Source organism: Salminus brasiliensis, chromosome 11 (genome assembly GCF_030463535.1).
Source record: "Salminus brasiliensis chromosome 11, fSalBra1.hap2, whole genome shotgun sequence".
NCBI lineage: Eukaryota > Metazoa > Chordata > Actinopteri > Characiformes > Bryconidae > Salminus > Salminus brasiliensis.
Genome location: NC_132888.1, coordinates 8,214,094 through 8,230,562, shown reverse-complemented (window position 1 = coordinate 8,230,562; position 16,469 = coordinate 8,214,094). Strand labels below are relative to the sequence as shown.

The 16,469-nt window shown below is 41.4% G+C and overlaps 1 protein-coding gene across 2 annotated transcripts in view; it reads left to right on the top strand.

Annotated features, from left to right (window-relative positions):
- Nucleotides 1-14,845, top strand: part of LOC140565582 (sialate:O-sulfotransferase 1) — a 36,917-nt gene extending 22,072 nt beyond the window's left edge. For both annotated transcript variants that reach the window (XM_072691573.1, XM_072691572.1), the window contains exons 4-9: nt 1,919-2,103; nt 7,740-7,861; nt 8,501-8,672; nt 10,136-10,300; nt 11,948-12,148; nt 12,727-14,845. In XM_072691573.1, coding sequence (XP_072547674.1) covers nt 1,919-2,103; nt 7,740-7,861; nt 8,501-8,672; nt 10,136-10,300; nt 11,948-12,148; nt 12,727-13,079 — 1,198 coding nt within the window. In that variant the 3' untranslated portion in view covers nt 13,080-14,845. The remainder of the gene's footprint in view (nt 1-1,918; nt 2,104-7,739; nt 7,862-8,500; nt 8,673-10,135; nt 10,301-11,947; nt 12,149-12,726) is intronic.
- The last annotated feature ends 1,624 nt before the right edge of the window (nt 14,846-16,469 follow it).

Below are 16,469 nucleotides of genomic sequence, written 5' to 3'. Positions count from 1 at the left end.
TTTGGAATGTGTCTGCCTCACTATTATTACCGAAATCTTTCTGTATAGCTTCAAGGACACTCTTGAAGTCAGAACCCCCCTTCATTTATTTAATTTCCACTCATAATGACCAATAAGTACAAGATATTCATTTTAGGAGATATTTCGGAGGAGATTAGATGGTCCAATTACATTAGAAAGGGGAACATCAAAGAAAACGATCAAATGATAAAAAGGGTAGTTCTCAAACCTGGAGTTCAAGAAACAATTAAAAGAGACAGAGAAAATGGTGGTCCTAACAACTGTGCCAGACCTAGTAGACCACCAAAACTAAAAGACCTGTAAGCACCTAAAGCTTTTAACTTTGAGAGAGAGAGAGAAAAAAGCACCGCTCTCACTCTCACAAACACCCACAGGTGTTTGTGTTCATCCTTCCACATTGAGAAGACGACTCAGCACTGTGGGGCTGAGAGGATGTGGAGCTGATGAAGCAGCTCTTACTAAGACAAAACAAACAGACAAAACAGGAGAACATTTGAAAGTCATATCAAGAGGCTGCCGTAGTTCTATGAATAAATGCAGAACAATGGACTGACCACCACCCCAGAGTCTAGACCTCGGTATCACTAAATGTGTTTGGGATAAATGGGAAAGTAGAAGCAGAAAATACCCTAGGTATAAGTAGAATTCTAAGACTGAACTTTGGAGATATGGAAAGATCTCCCTGCAGATTGATTCAGAAACAGTGAAAGTGAGTCTCCTGTGAAGCTGTAATCACTAAATGATATTCTGATATTAGATATATATTTTTATCATATTATAAATTATTATTAACTTTATTATTTTTTCCTGAGGTTGAAAAATGATGTTTGACTTTTCTACAGTACTATATAATCATAATGCTGAGTAAAGGCTCATTTATACTCCCTATACATACAAAAATTTAGACATTTGTTTCAATCGAACCGTCCCTGCCCACATGCTTGTATGCATCCTTTACACTGGCATAAACATCCACTATTGAGCAGTTCAGAGTCAAAAGTTTCTGACAGCAATTAACATGGCAAGGCTCTGAGTAGTCCAGTGGATGCTGCCACAAGGACCAAAAGATTCCTGAATCCCGGGTCATGCTGCCTGCCATCAGCAGCCAGAGCCTGAGAGAGCACAATCAGCCTTGCTCTCTCAGGATGGATTGAGATGTCTCTCATTGTTACTTCATTGTAACAATGGCCGATAGGCATCTGCTAGCCAATGGTTCAAAGCTAGGTACTTGGCACCTTCTTCTGGTTGCCTTGTGACGTCACATTGGCAGCAGCTAGAAAAGAGGCGGTGGCTGATTACATATGGGTTGGAACAGACGTGCATCATTCCTCGCCTTCCCAGTGTCACAAGCATTACATAACAAATGATTTGGGTAATTGGGGGAGGAATATTGGGAAAACAAAACAAAATATGGCGGCCGTGAAGGAGGTTGTGACTTACTACCATGTAAATGGCTTTATTATTATTTATAAATTATTTTAATGGAAGCATTTGAAACTCTTAAGGTTAGGTTTATCAAACCATTTACTTTTATTATCTCTCAATCATCTTTTAAAGTCTTAATATCCAGAAGCTACTAAGACTTAATCTGTTCATCTGTTCACTGAAAAACTAATAGGGTTAATAATAGAAAGAACTAGAGTGTGGACCCACTGATGGATCAGTGGAGTTTAAGGGGTTAAATGTGTTTATACAGGCATTTTCAGTGCCCTCATTAATCACAGAAATAATAGGGATGGACAGTCGCTCAACCGCTCATTGGTTTTCTTTCACCAGTAACATTGTACAAGCACTCCAAGCAACATCAAACTAGAGCCTACATAGTACATTAGTTCCTCCGACATTTGCAAAAGTTTTAATGAGCTGTGTCCTTTCTGGCCGTCATTCATCTCTGCAGTGGGTACCAGTATGCCGGGCTGGAGTACGGGTCCGAATGTTACTGTGGCAACCGCATCACCAGTGCTCGGATGAAGGAGGAGGAGTGCAATTTGGACTGCAAGGGAGAAAAGGGCTCTATCTGTGGCGGCGTGGCTCGCTTGTCCGTCTACAAGGTGGAAGAGGTTCTTCCTGGCCAAAGGAGATGTGAGTACTCCGAATGAGTTCAGTTCATTCTCTTCAATATAAAGCTTCTGAAAGCTCCACAACATCAGAGCTGTATCTTTAGTTCCTGTCAGTCATTAGTGCATCATTAAGTGTTCAGTAGGAGTGTCACCATAAATTTTATTAATAATTGAGTAAACTAGTAATCAAGTCCAATAAAATGGACTTCACTGACCAATACCTTCTAAAGTTTCCAAAACATGTATTAGGAACTCTGTACTAATATTGGGCAGGGCATTCCTATGCTCTGAAAACAGCCCTTTGTGGCATGGATTCCACCTTGAACCCATATCTTTGACATTAATATTTCAGGAGCACTTTCATGCTCTTAATCTCCCATTCCACCACATCCCAAAGATGTTCTACAAGACTCAGAGTCTGGTGACTGGGAAGGCCACTGAATAACACTGAACTCATTGTTGTGTTCATGAAACCAGTTTGAGATGACTGTTGCTTTTAAACATGGTGCATCATCATACTGAAAGTAGCCATTTGAATATGGTAACTTGTGGACACAAAGGGATGCAGATGGTCAGCAGCAATACCTGAATAGGCTGTGGAATTCAAGTGATGGTTGATTGATCCTAAAGTGTGCCAAGAAACTATTTCCCACGCCATTACCACACCACCTCCACCAGCCTGGACTGTTGACCCAACAAGGCAGGTTGGGTCCATGGATTTATACGATTGGTGCCAAATTCTGACCATACCATCTGTGAGCCTCAGCAGAAATCAGATTCATCAGACCAGGCTACGTTCCTCCAGTCTTTAACTGTCCACATGTGCCCACCGCAGCCTCAGCTTTCTGTTCTTGGTTGAAAGTAGTTGAACCTGACATAGTATTCTGCTTTTGTAGCCCATTTGCCTCGAAGTTAGAGGTGTTGCGCATTCTGAGATGCTCTCCACAGCCGTACAGAGTGGTTGTGTGAGTTACTGTTAAGGTAAGGTTACTGCCTTACTAACTAGCTACGGTTATCATCCATGCCAACCAGTCACAGCTGACACTGAATATAAAAATACAATGTGCAATACCCCCCCCCCCCACATGTGCAATTAAGTCATTTGTTGCAATTACCTGTAAAAAATCTGTAAATAATATTGTTATTGCTTTTTACTTCTATTATTTATTTTGTGTATATATTGATAATTTAATTTATCTAAGTGTCTTGCTATCCCTTTTCTGCTGTGACACTGAGAATTTCCCCACTGTGGGACTAATAAAGGATTATCTTATCTTATAGGTCAATTTTAAATGTATGATTTTTTATTATTTTTCATTATCTAATGCACACATACTACATGCACTTGTCTATAATAGGAGCTTGAGTGCAAACATCTGGCAGAGGACTGCCAGAGGATCAGTTCTCTAGTCCCATGCCCACACGCACAAATAGAGATGCACATACGCAAAAAAAAAGGTCTTCACAGGCGGACCAGAGGGCATGCACTTTCACTCGACAAGCCAGGCTGATGCTGAATCATTACTCTAGTCACACACACACACACACACACACACACACACACACACACACACACATGCATAATCTACAAACTGACATGCACACCTATTTGAAGTAACACTGCTGTGGTCTTGCCCCTTGGTGTTTGTCCCTCAGGTGATGTGGAGACTGCCTCCAGCTCTATGAATAGCCATATGTCTGAGTCTGTCTGGTCCAACAGCCTCCTTCACATGCTGCTGGCCCTGACTGCTCTAACCCTCCGTCCGCATGCAGGTGCAGGCCAGCTGGAGCCGTCCCAGCACAACAGCAGCTGCATCCCCTCACAGGCACTCGCAAATACAATCATTAAACCTCTGAAGCATATTTCATGCCCTAAATAGGCAGCATTACTCGTTATTTGGAATAAATCACCCAAATTACCCTGAAAAAGACAAATCCATCCTACTCCTGCCTGCCTGAATAAATGGCAGGAAAGTATTTTTCAGTGTGAGTGTTATTTAGAAGCATTTGTGTTATTCTCTGGTAATAAAGCAAACCCAAAGACGAATGAAAATAAATTATGATATTTGAAATTGAGCTAAAAGTGCAGAACATCATCATTAGGGAAGGAGTTAAGATTCATCTGTCCAAAGCACATTGTTCCAGAAGTCTGTGTCATTGTCTAGGTGTTTCCTCATGGCACACCTTCCATGACAATCAAACTTGTGCAGTCTCCTTCTGATGATCAATGCTGTACTTTCATATCAACTGTGGCAACAAGAGCTACCTGTTGGTCCTGTGATGACATTTTAGGATTTTTGGAGATTTCTTTACACATTGGGTCTGCTGTTGGGCTGAACTTGCTAGGACGGTCTGACCTGGCCATGTTGGCAGCTCTCTTACTCATAAATTTTATTGTATTGTGCGGACAGTGGAACGGCTGATTTTGAATTGTTCTGAGTACTTTCTAAACCCCTATTCAGACCCGATTAACATCTACAACCTTCTTTCTGACTGCCTCAGAGCGCTCTTTAGATCTGTCCATGGTGATCCCACTCACTTCGATCAACAAACAAGAGAAAACCAAAGTAAATGTCTGAGGTTTAACCTTTTGGGGGCACACAAACCCAACTCTTAGACAAGGTGAGAGATGGAGACGAGTATCTTGACCCATCGTAACTCTGTATGTGAGTCATGTTAATATTATTAAATTAATATTAATATTATTCAAATTAAGATGCCACGTTCATATGTTTAAATATGATCATAAAAAGTCATGTAATCCCATGTTTTCATGATATCATTACAAAAATGACAAAAAAAAAACAAAACAAAAAAAAAAACTGTTGCTGTTTATTGAACCCATTCCTGCACACTAGGGTCCCTCTAGGGTGAATGCCTTTCGATGTTAGCCCTGCTGTCTCTGAGCAAAACCCCATAGCGCCCTGTCGCCATGTACCCCATGCTTCAAAACCAGTGTGTTTGATGATTTTGTGCAGCTGTGTCATCTTTCTTGCCCTTGGCGGATCAAACACTGTTCAGCTCAGTCGGGCCACAGCACCACTTCATTCATTTGGAGAGGCAAACAAAAGCCTGTGGGCTGTATATGGCACTAGTTAATACCAGAGAGGTGCTGATGGGTACTGGGTCATGGTATGTCCTACAGTCAAGCTGACACATGGTAGTTAATGAATTTGTAATTGCTTAAATTGCACAGTCTATGCACTCTTGGAGATGACTGGGATATGGCTTGATGCTTCATTCTGAGCCTCTCTCTTGGTTCTTGTGGACTTGGCTCAGCTGTACTGGTGTTATTGCAGGTTGGATGTTGGCCCCAGGCAAAGGTATTTTAATGATAGCACAGAATGGAAAACTTTGCCATGATACAACTATTATTGGATCATTAAAAAATAAAAGTCCAATGTGCCATTATATTGGCACAATCCACGTTTATGGTAATATTTTTTTTTTGAAATGCCTTGGATTGTGCAGAAGTGTGTTTTCTGTTCATTACCTATTTTCACTTTAATCAGCAGCATATGTCATTTGACCAGGAGTGCCCAAAGTTTTGCATAAGACTGTACCTATATATGCTTTGACCAAGCACTTTAGTAGGAACGTCTGTAAACCTATTCATTCATGCAGTTATCTAATCAGCCAATCATGTGGCAGCGGTGCAAGACATAGAAATTATGCATATTCAGGTCAGCAGCTTCAGATAATGTTCAAATCAACCATCAGAATGGGGAATAAATGTGATCTCCTAAACATCCTGGGATTTTCTGCACATCAGTTTACTCAATGTTGCAATAAAGAAAAAGTTCGGTGGACAGAAATGCCTTTTTGATTGAAGACAGATCAATAGAGAATGGCCAGACCTGACTGAGCAGACAGGAAGATTACAAAACAGTGTTGAGCATCTCAGAATGCATAACACACTGGGCTACAACAGCAGAAGACTATTTCAGGTTTTACTCATTTCAGCCAAGAACAGAATGCTGAGGCTGCAGTGGACACAGGTTCACCAAAACTCAAAAACATCTAAAGACTGCAAAACCATAGCAGGCGCCAACAGCTTGAAGCCATACCTGGACCAAACCTGTCTTGTGTAAACAGTCCAGGTTGGTGTGGAGGTGGTGTGATGGTGTGGTAATAGTTTTCTTGGCACACTTAGATACCAATCAACCATCGCTTTGTGTATTTGTATTTGTTGTTGACCATGTGCACCCCTTCATGACCACAATTTACCCATCCTCTAATGGCTAGATAATACCATGATAATACACCATGTCAAAAACTGGTTTCAGTGGCCTTCCCAGTCACCAAACCTGAATCTAATCAAAGACTTTTGGGATGTGGTCGAACCAGAGATTCACAGCATGAAAGTTATCCTGAAATATATGCAGGAATTGCATGACAATCATGTCAGCATGGACCAGAAATCTTCTTCTGGAGTCAATGCTATAAGAAAGAGCAAAGAACTAACCAAGTATTAAACTACTGTGTGAGATTAGGTTTTAACATTCCTAATTCATCATTACTGTGCTCCTGGTGGTTTAGATATGCAGCCATGGCTTCAGCTGGCCTGTGTTTTGTAATGGTTATGCAACCTTGAGGACAATTAGGACTGAAAACATACTGCATACTGTTCTAATATGACTATTTTTGTAGGATACCATTAGTCGACCATGGTTGGGACTAGTGGATCATGTTTTTTGCTAGAATAATGGCATGTTTTTTTAAATCGGTGTTGATAGCATTGAATCTACCTGATACTTACACTTACTGGCCATTGATGCACAGTTTGGGTGCCACCATCTGTCCCCTTCATCAAGGAAAAGACCAACAGCTGAAAAGATACTGATGAAATCTTCAACTTATCAATGAGACTGACATACTAATAGTGTACAAAACTCGAAAACTACACAAATCCTATACTTGAGTAAAATTAGAGATTTTGTAATATATACACTATATGTCCAAATGTTTGTGGACACCCACAAACAGGACTTTCTAGAACAGATAAACATGAACCTATTGGCACAATGTCTAATGCCAGGCATCTGCTAGAGGGGTATAAAGCCCCAAAGTATTGAGCTGTGGCACAGTGGAAGAATCCAATACTTTTGGGATGAGTTGGGAATGAGGTGAGGTAGTGATCATCCAAAATCCTGACCTCACTAATGCTCTGAATCCAATCAGATCCTCACAGTAATGCTCCCCCCCAAAAATGTAGAAAGCCTTCTTCCCTGGACAGTAGAAACAGTTACTCCAACAAAAGCAGGATAAAAACATTTTAATAGCCGTAATTTCAGAAGAAACAATGAATGAGCAGGTGTCCCAGTACTTTTGTCCATATAGTGTACCTGAAAAAACAAGCTGTATTTCATTACTGTCCACTACCGATGCCAGGCTGGTGTTCATGGCACTGGTTCGAGTGTATTCCTGTGGATTTTGAGCACTTCATTGTCACAGCTTGGGTGAGAATTGCTACCAGTGCTGGTGGTTAAAAGCTGACCACTAATGAAGGGCAGACAGTGACTAACACAAAAATAATCAACCACAAAAATATCAGCTATAGTCTCTCCAAGGACAATATTATTAATTTGTTAATACAAAATTATTATTAACATTCATGGTCAGTTCATAACCTTTGCATTTCCCTGTCTCTGGCTTCAGACAGAAACGTGCGTTATCGCGGCTGCTTCAAGAGACCAGATAACACCACGGCAGCTGCTCTGGTCCACGTGGTCCAGCCCAACCTTACGTCTCAGACGTGCATCGAGGCCTGCATGGACAAGGTCAGTCTCCGTTCTCTCCTCTGCCCCCTCCTCTTCGTCCCCAGGTCCCCACTCACTCTCGGCTTCTTTCTTTGGCCTAAATCAGTGGAAGATTAGCATTGATTGGCTGTTCTCCTGGGGGTCCGTGTTCTGGCTAATGTTCTTCTCTAGGTACTGTGGATGAAAGTTTGATTTTTGCCGCAGCCTTCTGAAAACAATCTGCTTGTTTAAACATTAATGTGGCCCTTAAGAGAATCAATTCACGCCATAATCAATCTTGCACACTACTTGAATGCTGTGATTGCAGTGTAATCGTAGCCCCCTTCATCAGATAGACATTCTTTGTTACGCTCTGCCAACAGGGTCAATTGATTGTCAACTGAGAAACTAATTGCAGCGTTTGAAAAGGCTCTCACTTAATGGGATCCAAAAATAGATGTGATTTGATGTGATGATACACAGCAAGGCGAAGGAGCTCAGTTTAAATAAATAAAGGTTCAAATGCAGTAGATATTGTACTGTGGGTACATTTTGGGATAGAACTGAGTAAATGGAAGAATGAGATATTGGCTGCGGAGCTCTGAACACATAGCCCTAAGCAGAAAAACGATGCACGGTTTCCCTCCCGCACACATTAATGCAGAATTTCTCTCTCATTAGGAGTTTCCTTTAGCCATGCTGAGCAGACCAGACTGTTTCTGTGGCTATGCCACTCCACAGTTCTCTCTCCATGAGCCAGTGGATGAAGAACACTGCGCCCTGGTTAACAGCAGCCTGCCAACCTCGAAACCCAGTTCGTATTTCCTCCAGGTCTACCAGACGCCTGTGCAGGGTAAGAAACAGATGGCACAATTAAATTCAGATTTGTTTAAAATATTGCATTTCTTTGTTTTGGAAACTAATCATTACATAAAAAGATTTTAATGTTGATATTAAAGGGCTGTGTTTAGATGGAGCCCAAGACTCTGGCTGGTACAGATATCTCTAGTACTGTAGGTCAGTGTCAGTGTTCTTGCATTAAATACGGACACTGTATTTTGACATTGTTGTAGTGATGTCCCGATCAGGTTATTTTGCACCTGATATTAGCCTATACGATCCAATCTATGTATTTTTACAAATAATACAGCCACACAGTTTAGATATGATAAGCTGCTGATTAATACGTTCAGTAAAAAAGCAGTTTCTATAATGAGACATTATGCACTTTTCTTAAAATGACTGTTTTATAGTGTGTTTGATATCTTATAATCCAGTCTGACTCTTCTTCCTGACCAATCAGCTCCCAGCTCCTTTAAAACGCTGCAGTCAGGTCCCTTCCTCTGTGCGTTTGTGGGTAGTAGTTCACACTGTGGGCTGAAATGTGTTGTTGTTTAAGCTATGTTGTTAGCCTCCGCTCCGTTCTGAATGTGCTCTTTAGTGCTGGTTAAAAAAAGAGAACGATGTCCACACTGCTGCCGGCTGGGCAATAATGTCTGTTAATAGCACCTTAAAGCCACCAGATGGCGCTCTGCACACAGTGTTTAAAACAGAGGTTAAAATAGCCAAAATCAGATCCATTAAAATATAAAATATTCAGTCTCAAAAGTAAATGGACAAGCTAGGAATTCTAAAAAGTTTGGAACCCATGGACATCATGTTTCCTGTGTTGAGACGCTTTTGCCAGGCCTTTACTGTAGTCACCTTGAGGTGCTGCTTTTTTGTGGGTGTTTCTGCCACAGTTGTGTCTTCAGTTGGTGAAAAGCTACGTAAATCAGGTCGAGGTCAGGTGACTGACTCTGCCATTGAAGGACATTGCATTTCTTTGTCTTAAGATCTTGGGTTGGGTTATCCATCAGTACTGTAAAGCAGCACCCTGTCAGTTTTGCAATATTTGACTGAATCTGAGCAGAACGGATGGACTATACACTTCAGAATTCATCATGCTACTTCTATCAGTGATCATATAATCAGTAAATACCAGTGACCCAGTTCCATTGGCAGCCATACTGGCCCGTGCCTTAACAGTGCCTCCACCATGTTTGGCGGTTATGCTTCGGATCATGATCTACTCTTTTCTATTATTGGTCTTCTCACTATTTAAACAGGATTTTATCTGTCCACAGACTGTTGTTCCAGAACAAGGCAGGCAGGTTTAGATGTTTAACAGTTTAATATGACCGTTGTGTTCTGGAGTGTTACCAGTGATTTGCATCATGAAGTAATCACTGTGCATTTTTCTAGACCGTGACAGTCTAGGGTTTTAAATGGACAGTAGTAAATGTGTTTATTTATTCAGTTATCATCATTCCTCAGACTCAAGATGTACTGAGAGGAGGTTCCTGCCTGAGAAGTCCAGTTGGCTGGTGGCACTATCCAGTTTCCCTGGAGCAGGAAACACCTGGGTTAGGCACCTGATTGAGCTAGCCACTGGATTTTACACAGGCAGCTACTACTTTGATGGAACCCTTTATAATAGAGGTAAGAAGCTTTTTCTTGTGTTTTTCAAACAACCTGTAAAGTTTGATTAATTTCTATAGTAGAATGCGTTATAAACAACATTAGCGCCACTGACAGGCAGTTAACACTAAATGTAAAAGTATCTTCATCTACAATGGCAAGGCGTCAAGGGGTGGTTATATTAGGCAGCAAGTAAACAGTCTGATGTGTTAAAACAGGCAAAATCAGACAGGTCTTAGATTTTACTGGTATGCAGAGGTCCGTACCTATAAGAAGTGGTCCAAGAAGGTACCACCGCAAAGTGGCGACTAGGTCATGGGCACCTAAGGCTCATTGATGCGACCATGGAGGCCCTACCTCACAACTTCCAAGCTTCGAGTGGTCAGATCAGTTGTGGCAGCACAAAGGGGACCTACACACTATTAGGCAGATGGTGCTTATGTTTGTAATGGTGGATGAGTGTAGAGCGTTCAAAATAAAGGTGCTTTGCTTGGTTCTTTGACCAATGACATAGAAGAACTGCTTGTTTTTTTGGGTTCATGAAGAAGCATGTCTGTAATAGAGATGGGTCAGTATGAAGGACCTTTATACTGGTAAGGAACCTTTAGATCTGTTGCAAATATTCTTCTTTATGGAACCAAAAGTGGTTCTTCTATGGCATTAGCCAAAAAAACATTCAAAAGCACCTTAAGAGCGCAGCATTACATTTACATTTAAGATTACATCCAGAGCGACTTACAAAAGTGCTTTGCTATTTACCCAGGAAAATCTTCAGCTAGTTTGAAAAGGCTAATAATTCAAAGATACCTCTAAGTTTAGACACTACTAAAAACAAGTCAGTAAGGAGACCACTCTGCTATTCGCCCAAGTATTCTTGGAAGAGAAGGGTCTTCAGTCTGCGTTTGAAGACAGCAAGCGACTCGTCTGTTCGGACACCCAGGGGAAGTTCGTTCCACCACTTTGGTGCCAGGACAGAAAAAACCTGGACGCTTGTCTTTGGTGGATTTTTGAGGGATGGCCGGTCGAGCCGAGCCATAATTGAACCTTGAAGGGCTCTTGACCATGGTACAATAGGGGTATTACTGTCTAAAAGCATTCCAGCAAAAAAGTACCCCAAGTTTCATGCAACGGACTGATCAAAAATGATGAGCTGTTGACATTACGATTCATTTGAGCAGGCAAATACAGAATTGGGTCTGTTTGACATTGAAGTAGCTTCTCTAGTATGGATTTTTTACTAATTGACTCATCACTATTCATCACTTCACACTTGCTCTTTAATTTTCTATTTATTTTACATCAGCCCCCATAGATTCACTGTTTGTCATTGTAATATGCAGTTTGTAGGCAAGACTAACCTTCAGCCCATTTGCACTCTCCAGACTTTCAACATTTAAATCACAACTTTCTTGTAAGTCATGTTTTTCATTAAAGAATTTGACCTGCCTTCAAAGTCACACTCTTTTTATTTATATATCCATCACTAGCTTGACAAGGGGTTGGTGTGAAGGGGAGCTCATTCCTTTGCATTTGCGTTTGTGCCTTTTCAAAATGTGTGTGTGTGTGTGTGTGTGTGTGTGTGTGTGTTTGGATTGCGACATGGCGCTGAGCGTTCACCACATGGTGTTGGCTCCACATCCTAAGCTTCCATTCCCTCCTTCTGTGCAGGCTTCAAGGGCGAGAAAGATTACTGGAAAAGTGGACGGACCATCTGTGTGAAGACGCACGAGAGCAGCAAGAGGGACATAGAGATGTATGACTCAGCCATCTTGCTCATCAGGAACCCCTACCGCTCTCTCATGGCAGAGTTTAACCGCAAGTGTGCTGGCCACCTTGGCTATGCCTCTGACCAGCACTGGAAGAGCAAAGGTATCACTGCCACACAGCATTCTTTTATTGTCTTATTGGCAAGAAGATCTAATGGGCTTGTCCCAGTGTGCCAAAAAAATCACATTCAGTATTACCTGGATCAATGCTGTTATCCCTCAGTAATGCAAAAGGCAGTAAGCCAATTTGAATGGATTTGCAAAATTTAATTAATGACAACAGAGACAAATAAGGACGGAATAACTCTTGAATGTGTAGAAAAAAAAAGACCTTTTATGTCTGTTTCTCACTGGGAAGTCTGGATTATGTAGAAAGGGCAGTTCTGTGTGTCTCTGATTATCATTGAGAGCCCCGTATTGTGCAGAAAATAAGATATTTAAGGAGGTTTATCATTAAGAAAACAAGACTTGTCACTGTTTATCATTCAGAACTCTTCAATTAGTAGAAAAAAAATGACTTTAGGGTCATCCATCAGCCAGAGCTCTTCATTCTGTAGAAGAGCACTCATTTAACTCGATTTCGTTGGGAAAAAAAAAAAAAAAAAAAAAAAAAAAAAAAAAAAAAAAATGCACTTCATCATTTATCATTGAGAACTCTCTGATCTGTCTTCATCTTTGCAGAGTGGCCAGAGTTTGTGGGCAGTTATGCGTCCTGGTGGGCGTCCCATGTGCTGGACTGGCTCCGCTTTGGCCGGAGGCTGCTGGTGGTTCATTATGAGGAGCTGCAGGAGTCACTGGTACCCAGGCTGCGCTCCATCACCACCTTTCTCAACATCACCACCAGCGACGAGCGCCTCTTATGTGCCGAAAACAACAAGGATGGACACTTTAAACGCTCTGGAGCCCATCGACCCTCTTTTGATCCCTTTACCCCAGACATGAGGAGGCTGATTGATGGTTATATTGGGGCCGTGGACCAGGCCCTTAGAGCCAGCAACCATACAGGCCTGCCTCAGGAATACCTCCCAAGATGATGAGGGTTCAAAGATTGGACATAGAACTACAGTTCAGGGGGAATGGCTATAGCCAGGATGTCAACAATGACCCGTTCATGGAGTTTTTATATATATTGCTGTCGGAACAAAACCTTGTGCCTCCATAAATGGTAACTATTTTAGCAACATGAAGGTGCCAAAGAATGCATTTATTGAGTGTTTGAAGTAGTTTGATGTATTAATAATAAATATGTGATTTTAGTTGGGGTGAAAAATGCTCAGATGTGGTTCGTAAGCATATGTGCAACCCTGTTATTTTGAATCAAACATGCTGATTTTTTTTTTTTACAAAGGGCTTGGAGAGACAATAAGCTGCATTTATTCCAGAGTATTACTGGAAAGTGCTGCTGTCCTCTCGCTGTGTCCTCTCAGCGCAGTGTGCTGCTAACATTCTGAAGACATTGTAATTGGTTAGCTTTCAGCCTTGCCCCCACTCTCTTGCCCCCACTAGCCTTACCGGCCAAAAAACAAGCCAGTGTTTTTCCTTCTGATGTGTAATGTCTTCAGCTGAAGTATCAACAGTATCAACAGTATCAACAAACAGGTAGTAAAAAAGTGTTAGCTTTTAACCTTAAAAGTGTTAGCTTTTAAACTAGCACGGATTTCTGTTTGATCTGTTTAGTCACTGGTACAGGAAAAAGCTTCTGTCGTGAGGCTTGGTTTACGTTGCAACCAGTTTTCCAGTAGCTAGCAAAGTCTGAAGATGAAGAGCTCGCCAGTATCAACAACACCATATTCTCCTGAAGTCGCTGCCATATTTTTCTGCTTTGCCAGCTTTGATTGGGGATTTCGCTAGTGGGCTGGGTGTGTGTAAATTTGGGGAGTGGAGGTAAATGTAAAGAGTGAAGGTTCTGCTGGATTTGCTTTTGAAGGTGGAACAGCATTGTTTGAGGTTCACGGTTTGTCACTTCTGTGGACCGAACTCTCATTATTCAACTATGCCAAGGAAAATACAGTTTGACATTCTAGGGCCCCTTTAATTACCCGTTTTTATTGGTTCATTTATCATGAGACACAATATGAATGGCAGCTGGAGTTTTTCAATTATGCCAGAAAACATGACAAAAATGGACAGGGACGGTTTTGTTCCGACAGCAGTGATATACAGTACATATCGTCGCTGTCCGAGAAAAACATGTCTCTCCAAAACAGCAACTTCACAGGAGAAGGAAAATAACAGCAACATCTGAACTGTTAAAGAAAGGTCATTTATTCCAGGTCATTTAAGTGCATTTCTATTGGTCAATTCATCCAAAATTCTTGACACAGTGTACAGAGCAGCTACAGGGTTTAAAAGATGGGGAAAACTTAAAACTGACAAAAATGGAGATACATGTTTTTCATTGGACAGCAGCGACATATACATCTCCTCAGATTTGTATCAAGGGCTTTGTTGGATCTTGGTGATTTGGCGATTTGGTGAGTGAAAGGATTTGAAAATGTAGTTTATCTTGAGCCTCAACATTTTTTGAAACGTTTTCCTGTGGAGCTTTTGCCATTGAACAGAATGTCACGATGTTAAAATGCTGCAGAGAAGATTTAATCTTTAAGATTAAATCTTGTGAGATTATGATTAATGTCGCAGGGAAAGTATCTGGGTTTGACTCATGGCTCATGTCACCATGTGTCATTTTTCTAGACTTTGGGACATTCATGAGAGTTTAATTTCACAGACTTTGCATATCCAAGATGTTTTCTGTGTAAATCGATCACAATAGTGTTTTAATAAAATAATATGACAAGCGTTTGAATGGCAAATGATTCAGCAAAATTTGAAGTTCTACTTTAATAGCATTGCCAGTGTTGCTGTACAGGTATACATTACAACCATTCCTGTTCTGATAGCACAAAAACAAGGTGCTCTTAGGTGTCAACTGAGTGAGAAAGTGGACTGTCACTTGTCAACCATTAAAAAAGGAGTGATAAATGCAACACTCAGTTCCTAGAAATGTCAGCAGCTACCAAGATAAGTAAAAAGAGCTTTTGTCAGAAACCTTCCCTGCAGACTTGGATTGTAAGATTGAGCAGTCCAAAGTCCAATTTGGGGAACAGCCGCTCGTAATAGAACCACCACAAACAGTACGGTCTTTCCCTGCTGTACAAGCATCAGACCAGTGCGATCATTTGCCCTGTTTAATAAAAACCACCTTGAAGCTGCATCTAGACTTGCCAGGAGTGATGCTAGCACCCCTAATCCTTCCTGAGCTGATTAACTCAGCGACAGCCCGTTTCAGATGTGTCTGACTTTAACGTCATGTAACACAGTTTGAAAGGCTGAAATCGGATAGGGGGACTTGACAGCTCTGTCCTGATTTGGTAGCAAGTAAACATTATCTTTCACCTGGGATCTGATGGACAGTTTGTGGACATTTTGAGGAAGTTAGACGGAAGGACCTTTAATCTTTTCCATGAGGTTCACTTATGACATCGGATGGGGGTTCATCAGCCTCTCTTCTAGAATTAAACAGACTATTTTTATTATTGGACCCCATTTTGCAAGTTCAGACCATGTCATTAGCATGTGATAATATGGGAGGAGACTATAAGGGGGGTGGAGAATATGCCTGAACTTTCGGCTGGAGTTTGAGTGGCTTCTGCTTTGTGTTAAAGAATTAGACCCCTGTCTCAATGAGAGATAGGTCAGAGGTAAAGTTGGTATTCGGAGATAAAGTTTTTGCGTGACACCAACAATGCCATACACCAATCGGCCATAACATTAGTACCAAGTGAAGAGAAGTGAAAAACACTGATTATCTTTATCTACAGTGGCATCTGCCAAGGGCTTGGATATATTAGGCAGCAAGTAAACAGTCAGTTCTTGAAGGTGAGGAGTGTTCAAATCAGGAAAAGGTCTGAGCCTGAGATCTGACAAAGACCAAATTGTAATAGCAAGGCGACGTAGGCAGGGCAAAACAGCAGGCAGATCTTGTGTGGTGTTCCTGGTATGCAGTGGTGTACCTACCAAAAGTGGTCCATATAAGGAGAACCTTTGACAGCAGGTACATGGGCACCTAATTAATACCTCATTGATGCGAACAACATCTCATCCACACAACTTACAGGACTTAAAGGACCTTCTGATCTGTCAGATACCACAGGACACCTTCAGAGGTCGGTCAGAGGTAAAGTCAATCCCTCGAATGATCAGCTCTATTGTGGCTGCACAAGGGAGGCCTACTCCTAATGTTATGGCTGACTGGTGTATACTAGGACTCTCTTCAGATTGACAGCACTTGTTTAGAGTTTTATTCGAAATGCAGAGGTGAAACACTCTGTATAACTTCCTTGTAGCTTACAGTATAGACACCTTTATGGAAATTCACTGGTTTCCATCACATGACATTTCCATATTTTGACTGGGGAGAGAAT